This window comes from Bos mutus, chromosome 12 (genome assembly GCF_027580195.1).
Source record: "Bos mutus isolate GX-2022 chromosome 12, NWIPB_WYAK_1.1, whole genome shotgun sequence".
Lineage (NCBI taxonomy): Eukaryota > Metazoa > Chordata > Mammalia > Artiodactyla > Bovidae > Bos > Bos mutus.
This window is the reverse complement of record NC_091628.1, coordinates 20,220,206-20,247,718: the sequence shown is the minus strand read 5'-3', so window position 1 is coordinate 20,247,718 and position 27,513 is coordinate 20,220,206. Positions and strand designations below refer to the sequence as shown.

The following is a 27,513-nucleotide window of genomic DNA, read 5'->3' as shown; positions in this document are numbered from 1 at the left end:
TATTGTCTTTTGCAGGTTTTGATGTTAGGATAATACTAACACCACTCTTTTCTCATGTATGTTATCAGAGAATACTGAACAGAGTTCCCTGGGCTCTACAGTAGGTCTTTGCTGGTTCTCTTGTATATAGTAGTGTGTCTTCATCCCAAGTTCCTGATTTATCACTCCCCCTGACTCTTCCCCTTTGGTAACCATAAATTTGTTTTCAATATCTGTAAGTCTGTTTCTGTTTTGCAAATAAGTTAATTTGTATGTCTTTTTAAAAAATTCAATCCCACCTATGATATTCCACCCTTGGCTTTCTCTGTCTTTCACTTCACTTACTATGATCATCTCTAGGTCTATCCATGTTGCTGCAAAGGGCATTATTTCATTCTTCTTTAAGGCCAAGTAATATTCCATATATATATATGTATGACATCCTTTTTTCCATTTCTCTGTTGATGGACATTTAGGTTGCTTCCATGTCTTGGCTATTGTAAACTGTGCTTCAGTGAACACTGGGGTGCATGTATCCTTTCAGATTATGTAATTTTCTCTGGATATATGCTCAGGAGTGGGATTGCTGGATCGTACTGTATTTCTATTTTTAGTTTTTAAGGAAGTCCCATTCTATTCTTCATAGTGGTTGTACCCTGAATGCTGATTTCATCTGCATTTTCCTGATAACCATTGAGGTTCATTATCTTTTCATATATCCATTGGACCATTGATTTTCTGTATATCCTTTGCCTATATTTAATTAAAATCTCTCTTAAAAAAGTTTATAATTATTCTTTATATATTCATATATTAATCCTCTGCCTGTATCTTATGTTTCAAAATATTTTCTGCACTTGTTTTTAAATGTTATTTATGATGTCTTTCATCAAATTTATATTTAATAAATTTAAATATTTAAATTTTTAATATTTCAATATTTTATGTAATAAAATCTATCCAGTTTTTCCTTTATGATGTACACATATCATATTGTGTTTAGAAATGCCTTTCCCACTCAATAAACATTCAAATAGTATTTTCTAACTAAAGCATTTAGCATTTTATTATTTATGCTTGCATATGAAGTTGGAACAGATCTAACTTTGTTTTTATCCAAATGGATGATAGCCAGTTGCATACCATTACCTTCACTGATATGACATAAATGAAATTATACTTATATATAGATTATGCTTCTAGTGTGTATACACACACACACACACACACACACACACACACATACACTGTTTTGACTATTGATCTACATGTCCATTTTCAGTACCGTTATCACACTTTTAAAATTAGTATAGCTTATGCCACATTTTGATATGTGGCAGAGAAAGTTCCTCCTAATTGTTGCCATTTGAAAAATTTCTTGACTATCTTGATGCTTTCTCTTCTAGGTCAACTTGAGAAGATCAATTTGGGAATGAGCTTGCTTAGTTTCATAAAGATTATGTTGAGGTTTTACTGGAATTACATTGGGTTTCTAGATTAACTTAGAGAAAATTGATAGTTTACAAATATGGACTGTTTAATCAGAAAGAGAATATTTTTCGCCATTTATTTACATCTTCTTTTATAGTTTGAGGTAATTTTGTTTTACATGGGGTTTTAATCATAAGTCTTGAAAATGTCTGCTGCTGTTGCTAAGTCGCTTCAGTCGTGTCCGACTCTGTGCGACCCCATAGACGGCAGCCCACCAGGCTCCCCCGTCCCTGGGATTCTCCAGGCAAGAACACTGGAGTGGGTTGCCATTTCCTTCTCCAATGCAGGAAAGTGAAAAGTGAAAGTGACCTTGCTCAGTCGTGTCCGACTCTTAGCAACCCCATGGACTGCAGCCTACCAGGCTCCTCCGTCCATGGGATTTTCCAGGCAAGAGTACTGGAGTGGGTTGCCATTGCCTTCTGTTTAGTATATTTCCAGCTATTTTATATGCTTGTTGTTATTAAGAATTGGGCCATTTTCCCCCTGACATTTCTAATCGTCCATTGTGGTGCATAGGAAAGTGAATCAGGTTTTATATGTTTTCTATATATGTATATAAAGTCAATTCTTCTTTCTTCGTATAGTTTTTCTGTTAATTTTTTAAAATTCTTTAGGTAGATGTTTTTATCATCTATTAGAGCCCAATCTGTTAGCTTCCATACTACATTACTTTCCCTTCCCCTATGAGTGTTAAATTTGGGAATTTAAAATATTAGCATGGACATTTATGGGAGCTAAAAAAGTTTTAATTTAAAACATAGTGTAAATTTCAGTAAATAAGAGATTTTACCCTGATGCTGGGAAAGATTGAGGGCAGGAGGAGAACGGGGTGACAGAGTATGAAATGCTTGGATGGCATCATCGACTCAATGGACATGAGTCTGAGCAAACTCCGGGAGACAGTGAAGGATAGAGAAGCCTGGCGTGCTGCAGTCCATGGGGTCGCAAAGAATCAGACACGACTAAGCAACTGAGCAACAACAACAAGAACAGAGAGATTTCAAGGTATACTTCTTGCCCATTATAGGTATTTTATATTTTACCCTGGCTTTGGAATAACAGTCATTAAACTTAAAAAAAAATAAGGCATTGTTAAACAGAATTGTGTATTAAAATAATATTCACCTAACATTTTAGATTTTATTCTTAGCTAAAAAGTAGGACATTAAGAATTCCTTTAATGTTTCTTTAACAAATTATCTACCATTATCTAAGAAAGAGGCATCAAAGGCTACAATTTAAGCTTCTGAGGAAGCTTAGATATATGAACAGGGCATTAAGGATCCTATTGAATGCGGTTTCAATTTTCAAATGGGAAGCACAGACCAAATAAAATTTACATGTAGTTTTTTTTGAACAAATACTTGGAAATTTGATCACTTCTATGGAATATTTGAACTTTATGTTCAGATTAGCATCTATAAGAGCCCACTTGCTAATTAACAGGGAGCAGTCAGAGAACCATATGATAAGAATTGAAAAACAGTCTTTACACTAAAAGATGTAATGTCATATTTTTATGTAAACATACATCTTAAAAGTATTTTATCTTTTTCCTCCAAGGAAAAATATGGGTCATTTCAATCATGGTCAGCAGGTCTTTGTTTTTAAGTGATTTTTACCTGATTTCAACTTTTCAGACCATTCTCAATAATACTTTGAAACAAAATGATTAAAATAACCAAACAAAGCAAGCAGCTCTGTTGGCCTCTCTTGTTTTCCTAGCACAGACAGCCAGTGTGGGAAGGCACTAATCCAGCTCTCTAAACTGGATTTAGTTCTCCCTTGCTGCACCCAGGGTTTAAGAGCTGGAGACTGAAAAAAAGAGTTGGAGACCAAATTGAATCTCCCAGTATGAAGTTTTGACTTCATGGAAACACAGGCATAGTGATCTTGTAGAGAAAACTAACAAAAAAACATGGGGCTCCGAATCCCCTCTCTCCGTCCCCTTTTTTATTATAATTACTATAGGAAAGGGATCACTGGAAAAATAGAAAGAAGAGAGGAGAAAATGAGAGGGTGGCTAAAACCCCAGTGTCTGTTCAACCATGAAGCCTGACAGAAAAGACATTGGAGTAGATAATTTCTTAGAGAAAAAATGCATAAGGGTATGAGGATGAACGTAAGGAAAGGGATAGGGAAGATTAAATTTTTAAAAATATATCAATTCAAGTCAAGCATTTTTCCCCTCATTGCATTAAAAGGGTACTACCAGAGCTTGAAAATAAGGGTGATCATGAAGAATGATGAGGGTGGTGACATTTTTTTTCCATTAAGATGAAAGAATCTGGAATTAAAAAAAGAACCTAGAATTTAGTCCGATTTAAGCACTCCCCATGTTTATCCCTTCTCGGTTATTACTACTTCTCCCCCAGTTTCAGTATTACAAGTCACATCTACACATATAATTGAAATATTGGGTTGGCCAAAAAGTCTGTTTGAGTTTTTCCATTACATCTTACAGAAAAACCCAAATGAACTTTTTGGCCAAGCCAATAGTTCAGGAACTAAAGCACGTTTTAATTCTTCCCACAAAGAGAAAGGATATTCTTCAGGGGTGACATCTTATAATCAGAAATACAGAGGAAAGCACAGCAGGGTGGTCTTGTTGGAATCAGGTGCAAGCAGCAGGAAAATCCATGATCGTCCTCTTACCCTTAAGCAGGAAACCATCTATTGAAAGCACAAGAATTAAGAAAAGTTATATTGACCCTTTTAAAATCCACTTTTGAATTTATTTTTTGCCAACATCAAGAAATTCTTCCTGGACATAAACTTATTAAGACAGAACCAAGTAAAACAATGTATGTGTCCAGAAGGAATGGCATTCTGTGTTTTCTATATTGAGGAGGTGAATTTCATATCAGATTATGTCAGCACAAGCAGGTGGGGTTCAACATTTTTGACTTCTCTTTTCCCTCCTTTTGCTAGACTTCCCTATTTTTCTACACTTAGTTTTACTAAGCTTCACTTAGTTTCACCAGCTTAACAGGGCCTGGGCAGGTAGCACATATAAGACGTCCTGAAAACACATTGCCCTGTGTAAACAATTGTTTTTGGCAACTCAGAGGTTTCGTGGCAGGACTGCATTTTTTTTTGAAAATCAAATGTTTAGGCCAAAGTTAGAATCGCATGTGCATTTTTATGACTTGGCATATTCAAACATTACAATTGTGTGTTTAAAAAGGGAATTTGATCTTTTTTGCTCTTTCTTCTTTGGGCTCCCATTTTTTCCCTAGTTCCATTGTTTTCTCTTTTATAGTACATTTTCATATCTTGGTATATCGCTAAAGCATCTGTTTCTCCTCAATCATGATTTTCATTCAAGAATAATAACTCTTTGGTCTCTTTTGGACATGTTTTGTTTTGCCCCCACATATGAACTCCACTGGAGTGTGTTGAAGGTTAACGGCCCCATTTCTGGAATTTTCTTGGATCCCTTTTGGAGAAAACTGCCAAAGTATATAAGGAGGGCTCAGATGTATCTGGGCTCTGCCAAGGCCTTTGAGAAAGGCTCCACATAGCTGCACCTTCTTCCAGCTCCCTTCTGTTCTCACTGTGCCTGGCTTCCTCATACTTCCACATAAGGGATCATATCTGTTGTTCATGTGGAAAAAGAACCTTTGTAATAAAATAAGCATCAGAATACTCATTTACCTAACAACCCTTGACCTTGTCTATTAATGGGTAGAAAAATGCTTATTACTTCACTGAGTTTTTCTATTCTGTTCCCTTTTCCATCCCACATTATCGTGAGTCATAAGTGTCTCCACTAGTCATTTTCCAATGCTCTTGTCAGTCTTTAGGAACGACCAGAGTTGTTCAGATTATCTTTTCCCACAACTGTTGAGGTACTAGAGAGATGAGGTAAATGAATCAGCATTGCTGGAAATGGCTGGAGGGAGCTTTTAGCAGGGTTTTGCCCAAGAAACACTGGATCCTAGGATCACTCCATAATATAGTTCAAGCAGTTTGCTTCAGTTGTGACTTTCTGCTGCAAGAGGCAGTAAACTCAATCTAAAGCAAATTAAAGCAAAAAGAGATTTCAGTGGTTTGTATAACTGAAAAAAAAGTGCTGGGGCATGTAGCTGCAATCTAATTAAACATTGCTTCTTCCCATCTCCTCCCCCACCCCCGCCCCCCGCTGCTAAGTCGTTTCAATCATGTCGGACTCTGTGCCACCCCATGGACTATAGCCCGCCAGGCTCCTCTGTCCATGGGATTTTCCAGGCAAGAATACTGGAGTGCGTTGCCATGCCCTTCTCCAGGGGATCTTCCCAACCCAGAGATTGAACCCATGTCTCTTATGTCTCCTGCATTGGCAGGAGGGCCTTGTGTTTTTTTTTTTTTTTTTACCACTAGTGCCACCTGGGAAGCCTCCCATGAAATTAAAAGACACTTGCTCCTTGGGAGAAAAGCTATGACAAATCTAGACAGCACAGATATTAAAAAGCAGAGACATTACTTTGCCGACAGAGGTCCCTATAGTCAAAGCCAAGGTTTTTCCAGTAATCATATATGGATGTGTGAGTTGGACCATAAAGAAGGCTGAGTGCCAAAGAATTAATGCTTTTAAACTGTGGCATTGGAGAAGACTCTTGAGAGTTCCTCGGACTGTAAGGAGACCCAACCAGTCCATCCTAAAGGACTGAATATTCACTGGAAGGGCTAATGCTGAAGCTGAAGCTCTAATACTTTGGCTACCTGATGCGAAGAGACAACTCATTAAAAAAGACCCTGATGCTGGGCAAGATTGAAGGCAGGAGGAGAAGGGGATGACAGTGGTTGAGATTGTTGGATGGTATCACTGGCTTAATGGACAAGAGTCTGAGGAAGTTCCAGTAGATGGTAAAGGACAGGGAAGTCTGGTGTTTTGCAGTCCATGGGTTTGCAAAGAGTTGGACATGACTGAGCAACACAACAATTAACTGAAAAGCTCAGAGATGGGCCTCTCTTCTTATGCAGCACAATATGGGGCTCAGATGGTGTTATAAGACCACAAGTCTCTCTCTCCAGATCTCTTGACTTTGCTCTCTTTAGTGTTGCTCATTCACAGGCAGACTCTCTCCTCAGACTCACAAGATGGTTGCAGAAGCTCCACAAATTACATCTTGGCTTCACATCCGCAAGGGGTCACTGCAGTCAGCCACTTGATATTAGGAGTGCCAGCCTCATAAAGCTGGATTTCCAGAGTTTCGGGAAAGAGGAGGACCCCTGGATATCTGACACGAAGATTACTCAACCCTGGAGCCATCCTATCTTAAGACTTGTGATCTGAGACAGTAACTTATGGATTAAACTATTTTATATGGAGCTTTCTTATTGCAGGGGGATTCATCTTTTTTGCTGTTTCATCGTTTGGCCTGGACTTTATTCTAGTTTCATTACTCTCTCTCATGTGGTCCATTCAGCTAAAAGCATTCTAAATGATACCGTCATTGGCTCCTGTCACGTCATGTGCCCAGTCCGGACCATTCACAGTGGGGACTCGGACTGATGTGTGATTGGCCTCCGCCTAGATGCTCCAGCCCACTTGTATGGAATGGGTTCATCCCACCTGATGACATGGACTGAACCTAGAGGAGAAAGACTAGCCACTGGGAAATTAGGGTATGGCTTATATAAAACAGTGAAGTAGATACTGTGAAGCAAAAATACCAGGTGTCCAGTCCTTCATCCTTTTGGATGTGACTTTTATTGTCCAGTGGCCTTAACTTGTTTGAACAGTGAGTAGGGACTGTGTAATTAGATACCTGGTCTGGTAGCCCAGCATATATAACTTTGGAAGTGTTTTAGATCAAAGGTAGATCTGCTCTGCTATGGACTCACCTCAATAGTTTATGGATCCTTTTCCTCAGTTGGGGCCTCATATCATCAGCCATTTCAAGGTCATGGCAAAGGAAAAGGTGTCATGGCCTTTTCCTTTCCAAAGACAGACAAAGCTTTGAATTTCTAGATAATCCAGTGCTCTCTAATGGATACCGGAAAACATCGGCAGCTCATGAAGCCTCATGTATCATCCTATGCCAGGCCCATGGTTTTCTGGTCCCATCTCTCTTAGCTCTGGCAGTTCCGTTGGTGTTATGGCTCTCAGAGTCAGCCTGGTATCTTGAACGGTGGGGCCTCAGGTCAGTCTCCACTGGGTGATTTCAATTCTGCAGTTGGCTGGAATTCCATCTGTCAAGAAGCTTTCACAGTCAGTCATTTGATAGTGGAACAGTGGGATTTCTTGCGTATCTGGAAAGAGGAGCACCCCTGGAGACCTGACATGCTCTGTGAAAATTAGGGGTTAGTTTTTGCTATTCCCAGTTAGTCTCTGGGAACTAATGTAGTTCAATGTTAGAGGATTAAAAAAAAACACAAAAAACATAAAGAATTTCTCTCTTTTTCATTGTGAACTTAAGTAACTTCAAGAGAATCTAATCAATTTTAAACTATTTACCTCCCTCTAAAGTAATTTCCTCTCTGTCAATGCACAGACATGCATTTTCACTGAGTTATAATTAGTGTGAACATACTTGTTTTTGTTTAAGAAAGGTTTTCTTTACCTTGGCATTCAGATTTGTTTTCATAGGCGAAGAAAATACTGAGAATGAGAAGGAACCTTAACTGGAGAGTTGGGAGGATTATATGGGGTCATATTATCCCAGAGTTAAAGAGACCTTCAAGGACCCCCAATCCCTCCCTGTATCTCTGATGACCACACTTCTAGATTAATGGACTCCCTGGAGAAACTTTCCCATACAAGGGCCTCCCCGGATCTTACTTCACAGCCTCAAAGATGGACTTTCCCTTCTAAAGGAAGAATGAAACCCCATCCTTTGGGTCTGCTAGGGTCTACTTGTCTGCCATGAGCCTGCACCCTTGTCCCATTTTACTTGGTTGTGGGGTTATCTAAAATTTAGATTCTAAACTGTTTCCCATGCAAGAAAAGAGTGGAAACCACTCTGCTCTGCGACAGTCCTCCCTACCAGTCCCTTCAAATATCTTTTTTTTTTTTAAAGTGTAATCACACACCAATAGTTTCCAATTTATCAAAGCATAAATTTGCCAGTCCTTTTTCCTAAGTCAAGGAAGTAGCTGAAGTTAGGTTTAATTAAAACCAGCAACTATTTGTACAGCTGTCCCGGGTTCATGGCTGGTAAAAGGATTTAGCTCCAAACTCTGCTGCCTAAGTCCTTCGGGAGTTTCACAAAAAAACATTGAGGCTCCTCATCTAGGCAGTGCCAAGCCCTTGCTTCCCCAGTTGCTATGCGAGCAGGCCTGGCTGCGCCCTGAGGCAACTTTGCCCTTGGCAGTCAGGCCCTCCCAGCACAAGGGGCCTGAGAAGATACACAGTCCCTTTCTTCTGTGTTTGGGGATAGGGGCCTTGAAGGCCACTCCACGAAGTCCCTGAAAATTCCCCTAGGGTTGTGAAAGGGCGGGAGGGGGATCACGCACCGTCTTGGTTTCGTGAGCTTTTCTCTGGTCCTGCACACTTTTCGTTTTCTGGTGGGTCTTTAACTCGTGCACCCCAATCCCAGCCCCAAAAGGATCTCAGGTAGGCCTTCTTCAAAGGAGACGGGGGCAGGATATCCCTGGATAGATGCCTCCGCATAAAACGGCAGGTTGTCCCAGCCAAGCCCTGGAGAGGAGGCGGAACCAGCGCGCAGCATCTGGCCGGTTTTCAAGTGCACGGTGGTGGGGAGCAGGACTTCAGGCAGTCTCGAGTCAGAACAAGCCCATTAGGACTCGAACCGAATGCTGGGGCCAGCGCGGGTCGCTGACCTCGGGCGCGAGGTGGGGCCGGCCCCACATGCCGAGAGGCCGGGAGGCGGAGGAGCGGCGGGCTGGGAAAATGACCCTAGCGACCCCACGCGCCCCCGCCTCCATCGCTCGCGGCTGCACCTGCCCGGGTGGAGCTCAACGAGCAGGCGGCAGAGGCGAGGGCCTGCCCCGCGCCCTTAGAGGCTTCCACCGGCCATCAGATGGTGGCTCTGCACACCCTTCAGCTGCTGCAGCAGGAGTAGGGCTCGGGGGACCGTCCGGGCGCCCCCGGGAGCCCGCATGACCTAGACCACGTGCCCACCGCCCCAGCGTGTTGTTCAGGCCCAGGGCTGGCAGGGCCCAGGAGAGGGCGCGAAGAGGAGGGCGGGAGCCGGGGGATCAGGAATCTGGGGTCCGAGGACGCAGGCGAGCTCCGCCGAGGTGGAAGCTGTGCGAGGTGCCGAAGGGGGCGCGGAACTGCTGCCCTTCCCCGGGGGCCGCGGGCCCTGCACTCTGGCTCGGATGGCGACGTGCAGCGCGCTGGCCCTCGGAGCTGGTCAGAGTGGAGCAGACAGAGGCTCCTGGGCCCCCTCCAGCAGGAGCGGTCCTTCCCTATCCGCCTGAAGGTGAGCCTGGCTTCCGGCATCCATCCCCCTGCGGCGGCTCAGGGTGGAGAGGGGATTGGCGGACACGAGGCTGGGCCACAGGATCCAGAGTGGAGCCTCCCTCAGTGATCCAGCCCTCGGAGTGGGAAGGAGGAAGGTGGTGCTCGGGGGAGTGGGCAATCGGGGCCCACCTGACTGCAGCACGGAGACACCGAAAGGCTTTGCCAAAACCTTCCTCTGGGACGCCTCCCTCGCTCACATGAATCAGCTTCCAGCTCCAGTTCGAGGCCCTTTTCACACGTGCAGTGGAGGACGGCTCCTCCTGCTCTCTTTCCAAATTAATAACCGCTCCCCTACAGCCTCAAATACACGTATTCCGTTCCCTCTGCCGTTTGTATGACGAAATCACCTACATGTATTTGAAGTTCCTTCACACTTATGAATCGCAGTTATTTTTGCATAAATCCAATTGCTCAGGGGGCCTTACAGAGTCAACCTAAATTCTCATAAAGTAGCACCAGAGTGGCGTGGGTGCTGGGTGTTGAAGCGTGAATACTCAGGCTAAACTCCTGCTAAGTCGCGCTGCTCATATTTGAAGGGCACAGGTTTCCTCTTAAGGTACCAAACTGTGTTAGCCAACTTAGGCAGAGAGCAGAGTGGCCTGCCTCCCAGGCTGCGTGGGAGCGGGGAAATCTAGGGGTCTGGAATCCAGTCTTGGCCTTGCTGTTAACTCTCCTAATTTGTTTAAGGTCACAGATCTCTTTTAGACCCTCTGGCCTTCCAGTTTTGATCCCTAATATTGCTTCATTCATTCTCTGGGGAGTCTAGTGGAGGGACATGGGGGAGGGGTGATGAAGAAAGGGCATTTTTCAAGAGTTGATGTTCTTGCTCTACATGCCAACGTTTGGAAAACATTGATATACATTAGGTTGAACTTTATGCTCTTAGAAGATTGATTTAAAATCAAATATAATAAAGCATAGCATATACCCGAATAAATATTGTCACCCTAGACTAGGGTTTCTCAACTTTCACACTGCTAACGTTTTGGACAGGATGATTCTTTGTATGTGTGTTTGGGGGTGGAGGGGGGTTGTCCTGGGCATTCTCTGCCTCTACCCAGTAGATACCAGCAGCATACCCTCCCCACCAGTGGACAGAACCAAATATTGCTGAAGTGTGTGTGCTGGGAGGGAAAACGAGATCACCTCCATATGCAAATCACTGCTTCATTCTAAAAAGTTTTTAAAAACGAAGCTGCATTTCACCAATGCTCTTGAGGTAAGATGCACCTTTTTTGGTACCACTGAGAAATAACAATAATAATAATAAAAACCCTACCAATTAAACTGGGACACACTATCAAATATAAGACATATCCTCACTTCAGAGATTTTTGAAATGTGAAAAAACATGCATCTTAGAATTAATGAAACATGAAGTACTCTGTCATGCCGGGAACCTATACAGGGCACAGGTGGGTTGACAAAAGGAAAAGCTGAGTGATCAGTTTTACATTAGGTGATCCAGGAAGGCTTCTTGGAGGAGGTAACCATTTTTTTTTTTTTTTTAAAGAATGTTTACTCTCCAAGCATTAAAGGGAAAAAACATTTCTGAGGAGCTGTGGGGTTTCAGGCCCAGAAGCAATGAAAGGACCTAGGGCTTTGGGGGAACTAAAATTAGTTCAGTATGGCAGAAGGCAAAAAAAAAAAAAGGTTGCTGGAGAGTTAGGGGTCAGATGCAAAAGGCCTCTGGGTCACGCTGAGGACCTTGAATTATCTTGCAGGCAAAAAGGCAGCTGTTGAAATGACTGAAGTGAGGACCCTGATAAATCACAGAGGCAAGGTCAGGCCAGAAACCATTGTCGGAGGACCTGACCCAGCTTAACAGCAAGGCCGCCCTCTGCTCTGGACTACAGCTCATGCCACTTGAGGTTAACACAGCTGCCACTTCTACTTGGTAATCCTTTTAACCCTCTCTACTTGACTTTTTGTCCTAAACATTTTCTATTCTCTGCAAACTTTCTTCATCCAAACCCCAGCCCTCTCACTCCTTTTCTGAGAAAATTGAGGCCATCTGACACAAATATCTTTCATTTTACCTAAAAGATTTCATTTCCAATTATCTTCTTTTTTGCCTCTAATAAAGAAAAACTGTGTGGTTCCCACCCTTCCCCACCCCCCAAATAAATTCTTTCTCTTAAGTGCTGGAGCAAATCTTTCCTCTACCCCTGGAGTTTTTTTCTTTCAATTCTCTCCTCTCACCTTGTATTTTCCAATGCATTCCCTCTGCCAGTTCTCTTGATCCATAAATATGCTCAAATCTTCCCTCACTCACCCAACCCCTGGAGTCCTGGTCCCTTTCTTCTCCATCGCAAGCAAACATGCAGACTTCTGGGTTCATGCTGCCAGTGTTTTTAGAGGCATCCAGAGTCCTCATTAGGAACAAGGGATCTCAACTTGCTTGCAAACTGGACTCTGCTGTTCACATTCAGGGGAATAATGAGTTTCAGGGCTCCTGAGAACAGCCAGTGCTTTCAGAAGAGAGAGAAGTGGTTTCTCTGGATGATTTGTCTCCTGGCTAGCATCTTGCTTGGTTTATTGTTGGAGAGAAGGCGGTATCTCAGTTTGGATTGTAGGGTAACGATTACAAAGCACTTAGACTCAAGGACATAGCAGTCTGTCTTTCCGGGGGGGCTGGTTATACAGACTTGGCATCATCATTGCTAGTGTTGACTCAAGTGATTTGGATGCCTGTCTTCTATATTTTTAAATTAAGACCATGCAGGTTGATTCTGTACACCAGAATGGCTTCAGGAGGATTTGTGCTAAAGGAAACAACACTTGTGTGTCACTTAAAAGTGTGTGGAAATTTCCCCAACATCAGATCCATCCCACAGTGTTACTTGCCACAGAGAGGAGGAGGATGAACAGCACAGTGATCTGGTCCCATGGAGCATTTCAGATCTGCTCTGCTGCTTCCTGCTGTAGACTCTTGGCCAAGTCATTTAGCCTTCTTGTGCTTCAGTCTCCTCACCTGTAAAGTGGGAACAGTGGTATTTGACCTATAAAGATTATTGAGATAATGCATATAAAGTCTTAGCTACTGGCTGCTCATGGTAAACTGCGATACTTTTGAACTTTTACTAGTGTTATTATTGACAGACTGATGCCTCAATCTTCTTTAGTAGTCTTTATTGACTATTGATTATTGTATTTCATTCTTGATATTGATGGATCTGACTTATAAACTCTGTATTTACTTTTCTGAGGTTGTTGACAAAAACAGTTAGAATGACCCAAAGACATTTCTAGGAAGTGACTTTCCAGAGGTCAGCATTAGTCCATGGCCAATGACTGACTGAGAGGTGTGACCACCGGGTAACTCGCCTATCAAACCACCAGAATTAAGGGACTGAAATTTCCAGGCATGAAAGGAGAGAAACCCGCACCACAATAATAATACATATCCTTATAGTAGTTTACTCTTTTCTTAGAGAAGCCAGCACTTCATATTCCTTTTGAGTATTTTGTTGTTGTTGTTTAGTCACTAAGTCATGTCCAACTCTTTGCAACCCCATGGACTGTATAGTCCAACAGGCTCCTCTGTCCATGGGATTCTCCAGGCAAGAATACTGGAGTGGGTTGCCATTTCCTCCTCTGGGGGGATTCTCCCGATCCAGGGAGCGAACCTACATCTCCTGCATTGGCAGGTGGATTCTTTACTGCTGAGAGACCAGGGAAGAAATCATCAAACTCATGTGAAAAAACAAAACAAAACATGAAGTGAGTCTTTTCATGGTGGATGAAAAAATGCTTAACAAAACTGAGTCTTGTTAAATTTGGTGGAGAAGATGGAGTTAACCAGTTTAATAAAAATTTACTATGGAAAAAAAAATTTACTATGGGAGGAAACTGAGGCTCAGAGGAATTTAGAGCTTTGCTCAAGAAGTGGTAGCCCATGATTCAAACGTGGCTTTGTCTGACTCTTTCGATTGATACCAGTCACAGTGCTGGACTTCCCTGGTGGCTCAGATTATGAAGTGTGTGCCTGCAATTCGAGAGACCCGGCTTCAATCCCTGGGTCAGGAAGATCTCCTGAAGAAGGAAATGGCAACCCACTCCAGTATTCTTGCCTGGAAAATCCCATGGATGGAGGAGCCTGGTAGGCAGTCTGTGGGGTCGCAAAGAGTTGGACATGACTGAGCGACTTCACTCTCACTTTCTTTTCACAGTGCTAGCTCATGGGGGTGTGGTGAACATCACACAGAAATCAAGTACATGAGTGTGCACAGTTGAGAGGGCATGGTCGTACCTGCCGTGCATCTGCACACAGCTTGGGTCACAACAGTCAGGCTGTAACTAAGTATCTTAGCTTGGGTTGCCATAACAAAATGCCACAGACTGGGTGGCTTAAACTATAGCCATTTATTTTCTCACTGTTCTGGAGGTTGGGAAGTTTAAGAGCAAGTTTGGTTTCAGGGACGTTTCTCTTCCTGGCTTGTAGATGGCCACCTTCTCACTGTGTCGTCGTGTGGTCTTTCCTCTGGGCGAAGGGCAAGATATCTCGTATGTCTCTTCCTATCCTTGTAAGGACACTAATCCTACTGGAGAAGGGGTATGGCCTAGTTTAACTTTAATTATCTTCCTAAAGATCTTATCTCTGAATAGAGTCAAACTGCAAGTTAGTTTTTCAACACATGAATTTTGGTGAAATACAGTTCAGTCCATAACACTGAATGACTTGTGTCTCCTTAAATCATGGTCACCTTTGTTGTTGTTTGGTCACTAAGTCGTGTCTGACTCTTTGGAACCCCATGGACTGTAGCCCACCAGGCTCCTCTGTCTGTAGGATTCTCCAGGAGAGAATACTAGAGCAGGCTGCCGTTTCCTTCTCCAGGGGATCTTCCCAGACCAGGGATCGAACCTGTGTTTCCTGCATTGCAGAAGGATTCTTTACCACTGAGCCACTAGGGAAGTTCTCATGGTTACCTTACATAGTGACAAAAAGCCCAGAGAATTGTGGGAAATCATTATCAAACTAGTAATACTAGCAAAGAGGCTTTAATACTGTCCATCCAAAGGGAGCATAGAAATGTGTGGAGCACCAGAAGGAAGCCAGTCTAGGATTTTAAAAACTGCTAAAAGTGACCAACCCATAGAGACCGTTAACTCAGCCAATCATGAAATCACTCTAATTGAGTTTTGTCTATCTTCCTTTGATAGTTGAAGACATTTATGGTTTCCAAGAGTTCTGTTCTGAAGCAAGTTTCATGGAAACTATGGTTGATGCCAGCTTTTGGAGGCAGAAAAACTTCCCTGCCTGCCTTTGCTCACTTGCCTATGAGCTCAACTTGCCTATGAATTCAACTAATTCTGGTACCAATAATTTCATCACGTTCAGTGGTTTGAGCTGGTTTTCTCATTCCACAGAGCAAGAGTAGTGGTTGTAAAACCGTTGGCTTTGGCTTCACAGTAATTGCTAAGGCTCTTTGCAAATTCTGTGTGAATATTGAGTTACTCAGAGGAAGACATTGATGATGAATGCTTTTTTCCCCTGTAAATATTGGTTAATAAAGCCAGTTTCTGCAAATTTGAGAATGGCGTCTTTACAAATTTCTAATATTCCAATTGAATAAGTAAATTCTCATGGTTATATTATTAGTAGCCATGGCCAGGGGAGTGCTCTTTATTTGGGACAAAATTGCATGTCTATGTCAGGAAAGGCTCAGTAGCAGCCCTAGAAGTAGCTTTGTTGTGGCTTTGTCTTTCCTTATAAGGTGAATGATGTGAAAACCAGGATGTAAAATCTTTCCGAAATCAACATTTGGGGAAAGATATTGCAAGATGGCCCTAAAACAAAACTAAATGCTTAAATGTGTAATGTCGTGTGGAAATGCGGCTGTGCTTCATTTTACGATTTTGGGGTTTGCCTTGTGAGCACACTTGAATCGAGTGCTTGTATCCATCACAAAGTGCTTTTCACTGGACTTTCCTAATGAAAATGGTACTGTACCCAAAGCAAATGCATAAGGAACCATAGTCACTTGTGAGCGTTTACACTGGGTACACCACAAGTAAAAATGTTTAATTTCCTGAGGACGATAGACTTTTTATGGTGACTGGCAGATACCGTGGTTCTTCATTGGGTGTTTTATTAATACGCAGTTCGTATCTACTTGAGATTGACCTTGAGTTTAGGCAACTGGTGACTGTTCTGGGCCCTGTGAATTTGTGGTTTAAAGCCAGATACCAATGAACGAGGAGCAGCTGGGGCAATTTGTAGTATACTGTTCCTGATAGTGTGGTTTTCATAACATCCCTCTAAAATAGAGAAACAACAGTCCCATTTTACATGCGTATCCAATGTGGAGTACTCTGATGGGTCCAGGGGAGGGGTCCGTGTTCCCCTGTAGGGCCAGCCCCTGGGCAGCTTTAGTGGAGAGTGGTCGGCTGTCCAGGCCAAAGTTCACTAAGGTCAGGCCTTATCACAGAGAGCTGGGGAGAAGCTCTTTCATTAATACTCTTTGCAGAAGATGCTAGGCATTGGGGAGAGTGGGAGGGAGAATGTGAGAAGAAACAAGCTTGTGGAGACCATTATAAGAGCAAGTAGCTCAAGACAGGACTGTTTTGGAAAGAACCAACTTATCTTAAAGCCAGAGGTGAAGGGAATATGAATTGATTTATAGTTTATGAAGATCTAGACATGATTTTGAAGGTGATGTGGTGGGGGGGTAAAAAAACCTTTGTGTATTGTTTAAAAGTTATCTGTATTATAGAACCTATAAAGTCATTTTTTATTTTTGACTTTATTATCCATTGGTGTTGGTTTCAGAAAACAAGCTTTGAAACTGACTCCTGTTGCCAGATTCCTTTTGCTTTCAAGCCTTTGGTTTTGATGGGAGTGTTTATTTTCAGTAAAAAGCTAAAAAGGAGCTTAGCTTTTCTTCCCTTTCTGGACTTTGCAGGTGCATTTTCAGTTGTTCAAAGGTTCCAGACGTGTGCATTCTTAATAAACACAGTGTATGATGCAGAGAAGCACACGTGGGGTGGATTTTGTAAGAGACCTCCCTGACACTGGGTGGGAGAGAACAGAGCAGAGGAAGGGAGAGCTCTGGCCAGGAGGTCTCTGATTAGCTAGGAGTTGGCTTTACATGGGCCGTGGAAGCTTCCATGCCTTGAATCCTTTCCAGATAACCAAGCCGTCTCAAATATGTTGCAGAGAAGAGGGCAGGACCAACGGGACAGTCTTCAGTTTGGATATGAGCACCGCCAATTTGAGCTTCGTAACGCTTAGTTAACCTTAAGAAAAACAGCATGAATATAGCCAGAAAAGAAACATGTAACAGTTCACAAGGAGACATTTTTGTTCCTCCCTTAAAGCTAGTTGGGTGCTCTTAGCTGGCTTCCACGGTGTCCCTGTTCACCCCACAGTGGCATCTGCAGCTCTGTCCCTCCCATTCACTGGTCCGTCTCCAGCACTGGATGGCGAGCTCTGCTCTCTGTCGCCCTGGCATCTGGCCCAGGCTCTGATGTGGGGTGAGTCTTTGATGAACACTTGAGTTTTGAGAGAGAGGTAAATTTCAGCTCTGCCACTTAGTTGCTGTGTGATTTAGGGATGTCATTTAATTTCTCCAAGCAGCATTTCTTTTCATCTCTAATTCCTGGATGATTGTGAGGGCTGAGTGAAATATGGCGTATAAGGAGCCTCACTTGGAGCCTGGCGCCTAATAGGTGCTCAGGCTCATAGGCTTGACCAGTGTTCTTCAAATGCTGGTTTGCCATGCTCAGAAGTTCCAGGGACTTGACTGGCATTCAAGGCTTTCTGCACCAGCTTATTCTGAATAGGTAACATGATGCTCTGTTGTTTTTTCAGACTGATCTCCTCCCAGTCCCAGGCCCAACTTGGCTCCAGGTTTTCGCTGCTATTGAAACTGAGCAGGACACTACAGTCCTTGCCTCCACCCCCCACCGGCCCCTGACCTATGTTTGCCTTTTGTCTATGGAAAATTTTAGTCAAAGAATAAATTTAATCAGAGAAATGAGAAACATGGAAACAAAGAAAAAAGAGTCAAAAAAAAAAAAAAAAAATAGAGTCAAAGGAGACTAAATGATAATAATGTAGTTATTAACAATAGTCAAGGACCTTTAGTTCTTTCTCAAGGGCTATAGATAATATTCTGAGCCATATCCTGTGAGCTGTCTCATAGATACTAAAACACGAGGTGGACAAGTTAACTACATGATGACCAGACTGTACTCAGGACATGAGCTGCCACAATTCCGAGAACTGACTGCAAAAAATGGGAACAAGTGGACTCTGGAACTGAAGAATAACTGTACCTAGATAACCAACATAATGCTGGTCAGACCCCTGATGACCAATTTGAAGATGACTGTCAGAGCTGACTGTGCTGTTCCTGCATGTAGCCCCCTCCCCACTTCTATCTATAAAAGCTGCACGCTGGTTGCCAATGCGGAGGGGTGGCGGAGGGGGAGTCGACCTTCCAGATGTCTGCCACCCTCCCCACCCCAGTTGCCGGCCTCTGAAATAAAGCAGACTTTCCTTCCCACCAGTCTGGCCTGTTTATTGGCTTTTGAGCAGTAAGCAGCCAGACCACACACCTTTCAGTAACAGTATCATTCATTCTAATTCTGGGCCATGTCTTTCCTCTATGAGTCAAATACTGCTTTCCCCAACACCGTCTCTCTTATAGCAACTGTACAGTCCTTCTCACCTACCATTTCGCTGATACCTCATCCAAATTTCCACTCCCTTCTACAAAGGCTGGCAGTAACCTGATAGTCTCAACCACTATTTTTTTTTAATTGTAGTAGGAAGAAAAAAAAACAAAGCGAAATTTACTGTTTTAAGGGTAGTGTTAAGTACATTCACATTTTTGTTCAGACAATCTTCATAGCTTTTTCGTCTTGCGCATCTTGCAAATTTTGGGCAATCACACATCAGGTATGCTATTGAAAGCATTTCCCCACAGAATGAACTGTGTACAATGTTTAGATCATGAGTCTATAAATGTCTGTTCTTCTGTAGGACTGGGTTTTTATGTGTTTTTTTTTTTTTTTTTACCATATCCCTCACTCATCACATTTCATTGGACACTGGGAGATATGCCGTATGTGTGTGATTCCTTCTACTAAGTTATAAGCTCTTTAGAGGTCAAGTGCCGTGTCTTATTGCCTTTTATCCAGTGTAGTAATAAGTCATGTATTAGAGGCTAGGTACACATTTGAAATAAATTTAACAGATTTATTAACAGGCAAACAGACTGAGGCCATTGTCCCAGTAGATTAGTTGAGTCATGAGAGATTATCTCAACTCATTTTAAAATGTAAGTGCTGGCCATCGATTTGGACCACTGTAGCAATCAATACATTTCATATCCAAAATCTGAGATTACACAAGGCTTTAGATGTTCCAAAACCTGCTTTTTGATTGCTCAGCCACCATCGTGTTCTAATTCTGGCAAAGTACTCAAAGCACCGTGTAGGATATTACGTCATTTCTGGAAGCACCTGGGACTTGCTAAATAAAAGCTGCTGGGAGGATGCCTTCTGTCATTGAGTGGAAAGCACCATAAGTGAAATCATCACCGATATTGATCATGTGAGTTTCTACTGAAAACCCATGTGCCATTTTATATGCTGTGTCTTTAAGGCTGTCACTGGTGCCCCTGCCTTCTGCAGGAGAGGTTGGGTTGGAGGTCATGGTTGTTGGATCCATAGTTGGCCTTCAGACCTTCCAGAAAGGAAGGGAAGCAACCACCTGTTTTATTTTTCCCTTCCTTGGCTTAAGAGTCCCATGGAAAGCCTATTCCTATTAATTTGTTTTCTTTGACTGTTAATATATTTGAGAAAGGATTAAATGGAAATACTGTACTAAAATAGTAAAATAAAGAGACTTTGCAAAGCTCGCCAGAGATCTGAAGTTTACCTAGGGCCTCAGGGACCAGTATAGCTCAGCAGTGGAATTTTATTGTATGTATAATTTTCCCTAAAGATGCCTTCTTTGATTCTTTACAGTAAATGTGAAATTGGCTTCAGATTTTCAGCCTACAAATATGTTTTTAAAGGCATTTTAATCTTCTCTGGGTGATGAATGCCTTTGCAGACTGGGTAATAGGCACACGTCAGCACACATTTTGGTGGTTCCTTTTATTTTAAATTTCCTTTTGCACGTTGTCTTTGATCCTTCCACTTTGTACTTAGAGTTGGATTACTTCTATAAAGCAACTGGACAATTTCCCTTGATGTGGATCTTGGGAAAGCAGTCCAGAGTCATTTTTTCCCTCTGCTTTCTCATTTCCAAGCAACATGCTCCAGCAATATAGGTTACTCCAAAACCTGTGGGACAGATTATCTACAGGGCCCCTTAATACCTTCTGAGCAGAAAATAAATAAGCAACACACAAAGGCAGGGAAACAAGAATGCTTTAAGGAGAAAAGCATTCTAGAAGGGTGGTAACCTGTGAATACTCCTGAAGGTGACTATGCTGTGTTAGCCCACACGGAGTCCTGCTGCTGTTGTCTGCTGAATGGAATGAATGGACGTTTGTTTTGTTTCTTGGAGAATGTTTTCTAGTAAACACTTTGCCAGAAACCCAGGTTCTTCTCACCCAACAGAAAGAGTTTTTATTAGGGAGAAGAATAGCTTCCCTTTTCACACAGAATTAGGGGGAAAAAAAAAAAAACTAGCTCCTTGTCAAACTTTGTTCAACTTTTAGGTTTTTTTTTTTTCATTATCTGTTTCTCTTAAGTTATTGCCTTGAATGCATAGCTCATGGATTTTCATTGGTTAAGTGGTTATTCTTTACTTCTGTAAGCATTTAAGTCTATGCTTTTATCATCAGAGCTACATCCCACAAATTGTAATATGTTATTTCCATAATTGTTCAGTATGAAAAGGAGTAAATCAAGGCTATATATTATCAACCTGCTTATTTAACTTTTATGTAGAGTACATCACGCTAATTGCTGGGCTAGATGACTCACAAGCTGGAATCAAGATTGCCAGAAGAAATATCAACAACCTCAGATACGCAGATGATACCACTATAATGGCAGGAAGCAATGAGGAACTAAACTGCCTCTTGATGAAGGTGAAAGAGCAGAGTGAAAAAGCTGGCTTAACACTCAACATTCAAGAAACTAAGATCATGGCATTTGGTCCCATCACTTCATGACAAATAAATGGGGAAACAATGGAAACAGTGACAGACTATTTTCTTTGGCTCCAAAATCACTGCGGATGGTGACTGCAGCCATGAAATTAGAAGACACTTGCTCCTTGGAAGAAAAGCTATGACCAACCTAGATTGCACATTAAGAAACAGAGACATCACTTTACCAACAAAGGTCCATCTAGTCAAAACTATGGTTTTTCCAATAATCATGTACAGATGTGAGAGCAGAACTATAAAGGAGGCTGAAGGCCCAAGACTTGATGTTTTGAACTGTGGTGCTGGAGAAGACTCCTGAGAGTCCCTTGGACAGCAAGGAGATCAAACCAGTCAATCCTAAAGGAAATCAACCCTGAATATTCATTGGAAAGATTGATGCTGAAGCTTCAATATTTTGGCCATCGATGTGAAGAGCCAATTCAATGGAAAAGACTCTGATGCTGGGAAAAATTGAGGGCAAGAGGAGAAGTGGGCAACAGAGGATGAGATGGTTGGTTGGCATCACTGACTCAATGCACGTGAGTTTGTGCAAGACTCTGGGAGACAGTGAAGGACAGGGAAGCCTGGCATGCTGAAGTGCATGGGGTTGCAAAGAATTGGACAGGACTTAGCAACTGAAGAACAACAACAAATAGAGCATTTTAAAGTTTCAATTATTTTTTTCACTGACCCATGAGTTATTTAGAAGTGGATTTTTAAGTCATACTTGTTTGGGGAAGGTTATCTATATTATTGGTTTCTCATTTTTTTCCTTTCTGATTTGAATGATATAACCTTTGATATTAATTGAGATTTTTTTGTGTGTGGCATTACCATAAAGTCATAGGGCTTCTCTCATAGCTCAGTTGGTAAAGAATCTGCCTGCAATGCAGGAAACCCTGGTTCAATTCCTGGATTGGGAAGATCCCTTGGAGAAGAGAAAGGCTACCCACTCCAGTAGCTCAGATGGTGGCTCAGATGGTAAAGCGTCTGTCTACAATGTGAGAGACCTGGGTTCGATCCCTGGGTTGGGAAGATTCCCTGGAGAAGGAAATGGCAACCCACTCCAGTACTCTTGCCCTGAAAATCCCATGGATGGAGGAGCTTGAAGCAGGCTACTATCCATGGGGTCGCAAAGAGCTGGGCACGACTGAGTGACTTCACTTTCACCCACTCCAGTCTTCTGGCCTGGAGAATTCCATGGACTGTATAGTCCATGGGGTCTCAAAGAGTCGGACACAACTGAGCGACTTTCACTTTCATCTTTCATAAGTAATCCATAGATGTTTGAGAATAACATATATTTGCTTGTCTCCATTAGACCAAGCTTATGATTAGAAAAGATTTTCAGTCTTTTCTCTCTAGGCTGATTGTCCTGTTGTCTGATCAGTTTCTGAGAAAGATGAGTTAAAATTAGTCTTTATGTCTGTGGATTGAGTGTAAGGTGAGGTTATCATATTAGACACACACAAATACAAAACTGTCTTCTTGGGCAATAGTCCATGTTGCAGTTTATTTTATCCCTAAAAATGATTTTTCCTGATTTATTTTTACTTTGCTTGATATATATTTAGTATCCCTTTCAATCTTGGATGTTTTTAGTTTTAAATGTTTTGCTTGTAGCATTCAGATAAAATTTGAATATCCAACCTGGGAACCACTGTATTTCAAAAAGTGACTTATTTGGTGCTTTTTCATTTGGAGTATAGGTGATTTGCTGTGTTGCTCCAATCTCTGCTGTACAGCAAAACGACTCCATTTTACACATACATACATTCTTTTCTATATTCTTTTCCATTATGGTTTATCACAGGATGTTGAATGCAGTTCCCTGAGCTCTACAGTAGGACCTTGTTGTTTATCCATCCTATATATAATGGTTTGCGTCTACCTACCCCAAACCCCCAGACCATCATTCTACCCTGCCGCCCACAACCCTGGCAGCCATGAGTCTCTTCCCTACGTCTGAGTCTGCTTCTGTTTTGTAGATAGGTTTATTTGTGCCACATTTTAGTTTCTATTCATCTTGCTTTATGTTTGAATCCTTTATTTCTCCGTTTTTACCTTCTATCAGTAGGATCAATAAAGTTTCGATATATCTTTTCCCTCTGCTGACTCTGAAATATTATGTACTATTTCTATACTTGAAAAAAATTTGTATACCACAGAAGGTTTCCCATGGACAGAAACTCCAGCACTGTTATCTTCTGGACATGGTTGAAGTCTGCTGCAGCCACAGGAAAGGGGCCTCAAAGCCTGGGATGCTTTACTCGGTCTGGGAAGGGGCATCTGAACACTACTGCTCCATCCTGCGTGGCACCACTTTTCTGGCCTCGTATTTCTCTCCTTTTAACAATGATCCTTACATTTCTCACAGGCATACTTAACAAGCCTAAAACTGATCACCTTTGCCACTTTTGTCTTCAATGATGCAATGCCTTAGAACGCCACCGCATCCTACATGGGACTGCACCTCAGTGTTTTACAACCGTCTTGCTTTCGTGAAACCCAAGTTGTTAAAATTTTTGTTTTGATTAACCAAATCTTTAGATTTATGCTGTGTTTGTAAGTTTCTTTGTTCACTGTTGCGCCTTACATCTCTTTCTCTGAATTTCCTCTTTCTGAATTATATCTTTAAGAAGACCTGACAGTGAATGTCTACTGTGATAATTCCTTTTGTGCTTTGAAATGAATGCACGTTTATTTTGCCTTGAGATTTAAATGGTAGTTCAGTGGAATTAAAAAAAAATCTTGGTGGACAGTTATTTGAAGATTTGTTATCTTCAATTGTTGTGGCTTAGAAGTTGGCTGGAACTTAGCTGTTTGGTTATCCAGACTGAGTGCCATCTTTTTCCTATATGGTTGCTTTTAAGAGCAGTTTTACCTTAATGAGTTTAGATTTGCATCTCATTTACCTTTTTCTGCTCAAAGCTTGTTTTGTTTCCCGAATCTTAGGATTCACATTTTGAATCAATTTGGGATAATTTTTATCCATTATTCTCTTTGACCACTGCTTCTCTCTCATTCTTTCTTCTCTCTCCTGAAAATGTATTTGTCATACTTTGTCATTCTGTCATCTATGTCAGTTAACTTCTCATATTTCCCAAGTCTTTATTTTGTATTCTGGATAATTTTCTCAAACTTATCATCCACTTTACTAATCTTCTCCTCAGCTGTGTTTATTAATGTGTTTCCCATTGAGTTTTTTAATTTGTCGTGATAGTTGTCATTTCCAGAAGTGGGATTAGTTTCTTTTTCAACCTTGTTTTTTTCTTGGGAGTTTTTTCTGACTTTTTTCTTTTATATCTTTAACCGTGATACATATATTTTGTAATTTATACCTGAAATTCTTGGAGTCTAATTCTGCCCTGCATTATATATACTATATCAGGGTGGACTGTACTTTAAATTTCATATTCTAAGTTTGTCTTCAATAGATTTTCTGGCAGTACTATTGTGGGGCATGGGTTGTGAACAGGTTTCTGTGGAATAGGCTTTTGTTTGCTTTTGCCATGTGTCCATGGATATTTCAGACCAGTTCCAATTTTTAAATTAACTTCTTGGCATGAGTGCTCTACGAACATGTATATGGTATAGAGGGCAACTCCAAACGGGAACTACTGTGTGTACAGGTCTGCCGTTGCACATTCATAAGGACAACTTTACCTTCTACCCCAAACCCAGCTCAAGAGAGACCAACTTTCTCTTCTTGATAGGTATTGGCATGCAGCTAAAGTAATTTGCCTTTCTTTTATAATTGGCCCTTGGAAGTTTCCATTACTCCCTTGCAAGCTCAGAAAGGATGTTTGTTCTACTGCTTAGAATTTAGTAGCAAGACCGTATAGGGAAACTGTATGTGCCAAGTGACAGAACCAGAAGTCTGGGCGGAGTCGTTTTCATGTACATTTGAATCTTGAAGGATAGGGTTAGAGGTGCTCGCCCTCCAAGCAGTCAGAAATCTGTGTATAATTTTATAGCTGGCCCTCCAGCTCCAGGGTTCCAAATCCATGGGTTCAACTAACTATGGATAGTGTGAAAGTGTTAGTCGCTCAGCCATGGCAACCCCATGGACTGTGGCCTGCCAGGCTTCTCTGTCCATGGAATTCTCCAGGCAAGAATACTAGAGTGGGTAGCCATTCCCTTCTCCAGAGGCCCTTTCTGACCCAGGGTCGAATGTGGGTCTCCTGCATTACAGGCAGACTTTTACTGTCTGAACCTCTAGTACTGTAGTTCATATTTATTGGAAAAAATCTGCATATAAATGTATCTGTGCAGTTCAATCTTGTGCTGTTTGAGTCAACTGTATTTAAAATAAAACACATAGTCAACATTATCTCTGATGGGGAATAATTTCCGTGTACCGTTTACATGCAATGGATTTTAGAATGTGAAATATTTGAAAATTAAAGATCTATTTAATTAGTTCATTCTTTAAAACTACTTGTGAACTCTTTCTAGATTTGCATCAAATATTTCTTGGGACCATGTTCATTAAATACCAAATCCTGTTTTTGGAATCTTGAAGATAATAATTGTGGAATAAAAGGAACAGAGTCTATCTGTGTATTCATCAAAGCTCTTTTAAGAACAAATAAGAGAAATTCACTCCAGTATTCTTGCCTGGAGAATCCCATGGACAGAGGAGCCTGGCAGGCTACAGTCCAGAGAGTTGCAAAGAGTTGGACATGACTAAAGCAACTTAGCACACATGAGAAATTCAACTCCAAATGGCTTAAGTAGAAAGAAATATTTATTGATTCAGATAGCTAAAAAATCCTGGGATTTATTGTCCAAGCACAGATAGATTGACATGCTCAGAAAATGTAATTGAAGTCAGTCTCTTTTAATCTCTTGTTTCTACTTTTTTTTTTTAATGTGTTGGCTTTATTTTCATTTGAATTCTCTCCTTATGGTAGCAAGATGTTTTCCAACAGCTCCAGTTAAATAGAAATTCTCTTTCCCAGTTGAGCAATCTCCTGGGACTGTGGCTTGCTGATCCATCTTAGGTCATCTGCCCATCCCTGGTCAATCGAAGTGGCTGAGGGATGATGTGCTCTGATTGACCTTGCCCCTGGAGTTGTGGAGTAGGGTTAGCTTTGGTCAAACTATGTGGGCTGAGAATGGAGGAAAATGATGCTCTGAGAAGAAAATTGAGATTCTGTTATCAGAAAAGATGGGAGTGAAAACTGTCCTCTGTAACCTAATTGCTTGTTTGTGTTTGCTCTTCACTTCAGGACAGTGTTGAGTTTAGAAACATCTGCAGTCATTTGGCTGTACAAACTGAAGGACAGCAGTTTGACAGAGATTTGAATGCTGCCCATCAGTGTTTGAAAACAATAATCAAGAAGCTGACTCAGTCACTTGCTAATATTCCTTATGATGCCCACATGGTAGCCTGTGCTTCCTGGAGACAGATCTTACAGAATCTCCCCAACATATGAGTGTTCAAGATGCTGGAATTAAAACAACAGTGAGCACTGCTTAGAGAACTGGATACCTTAGTTCCCGAGTAAATCAGCAGACAGTGGATGCTTTTATTCCAGTGAGGAGACACTTGATAGCATACATAGCAATCTGACCAGCGGCATTTGTGCCCTTTGGAATTACTGCATGTTGGTGAAAATTTTTTAAAGCAGTAGTTCACATTTTTAAGTGTGCTAACACGTGTGCTGACTTTTTGATTGAAATACATTCCACTTTGTGGAGCTAATTAGATTATATATGTATATACACTTATGAATCTATATTAAATATTAATTTTAATTGAATGACATCTTTAATCTATATTCGTATTAATGGAGGCCTATGAGGTTTAATGGGGCTTCCCTGATAGCTCAGTGGTAAAGAATTCACCTGCAATGCAGGAGACGCAGTACACACAGGTTCGATCCCTGGGTCAGGAAGATCCCTGGAGAAGGAAATGTCAACCCACTCCAGTATTCTTGCCTGAAGAATCCCAAGGACAGAGGAGCCTGGCAGGCTATAGTCCATGGGGTCCCAAAGAGTTGGACACGACTGAAGTGACTGAGCACACATGGGGTTTAATATAGTTATTTGTATGATTAAAGCGCCATGGTTCTTAACATTATTTTGAATAAACTGAATGTTTGATAATTGATATGTCCTACTTACTGAACACTTCATTTTATGTTATGAAAATGATCTTTGAAAGTTGTAGGACTACAAACACATGTGTCAGTAATTGAGTTCCAATCCTGGCATGAATAACTTGCTGTCGGGCAGGGGAGAGCTGCTTCTAAAACTTGTGCTTTCATATACTGGTTTCTAAATTTGAAACGATAATGAGCTATGACGTACCGAGACGATATAGCATGTAAATACAAAGTACAGTATTATTAAAGTCTCATGTGAAAACATCTAGCTCCTCGTGCTCTTCCTAAACATTCCCATTGAAGCAGGAAATTCTGGTGAAAAAAAGGAGGGAGTGGATATACTAGCAAGTTTCCCTAAACATTTAGACCTAGGAAAAAAGAGTGACTTTTTTTGCAACAACAA

General features: G+C 41.6%; 1 protein-coding gene across 1 annotated transcript; it reads left to right on the top strand.

The window, feature by feature from the left end:
- Positions 1-3,586: 3,586 nt before the first annotated feature.
- DLEU7 (deleted in lymphocytic leukemia 7) lies at positions 3,587-26,438 on the top strand. Its single transcript, XM_005904531.3, is given in 6 exon segments — positions 3,587-3,592; positions 9,318-9,632; positions 9,634-9,761; positions 9,763-9,793; positions 9,795-9,842; positions 26,232-26,438. Coding segments are annotated over 6 exon segments (735 nt in total).
- The last annotated feature ends 1,075 nt before the right edge of the window (positions 26,439-27,513 follow it).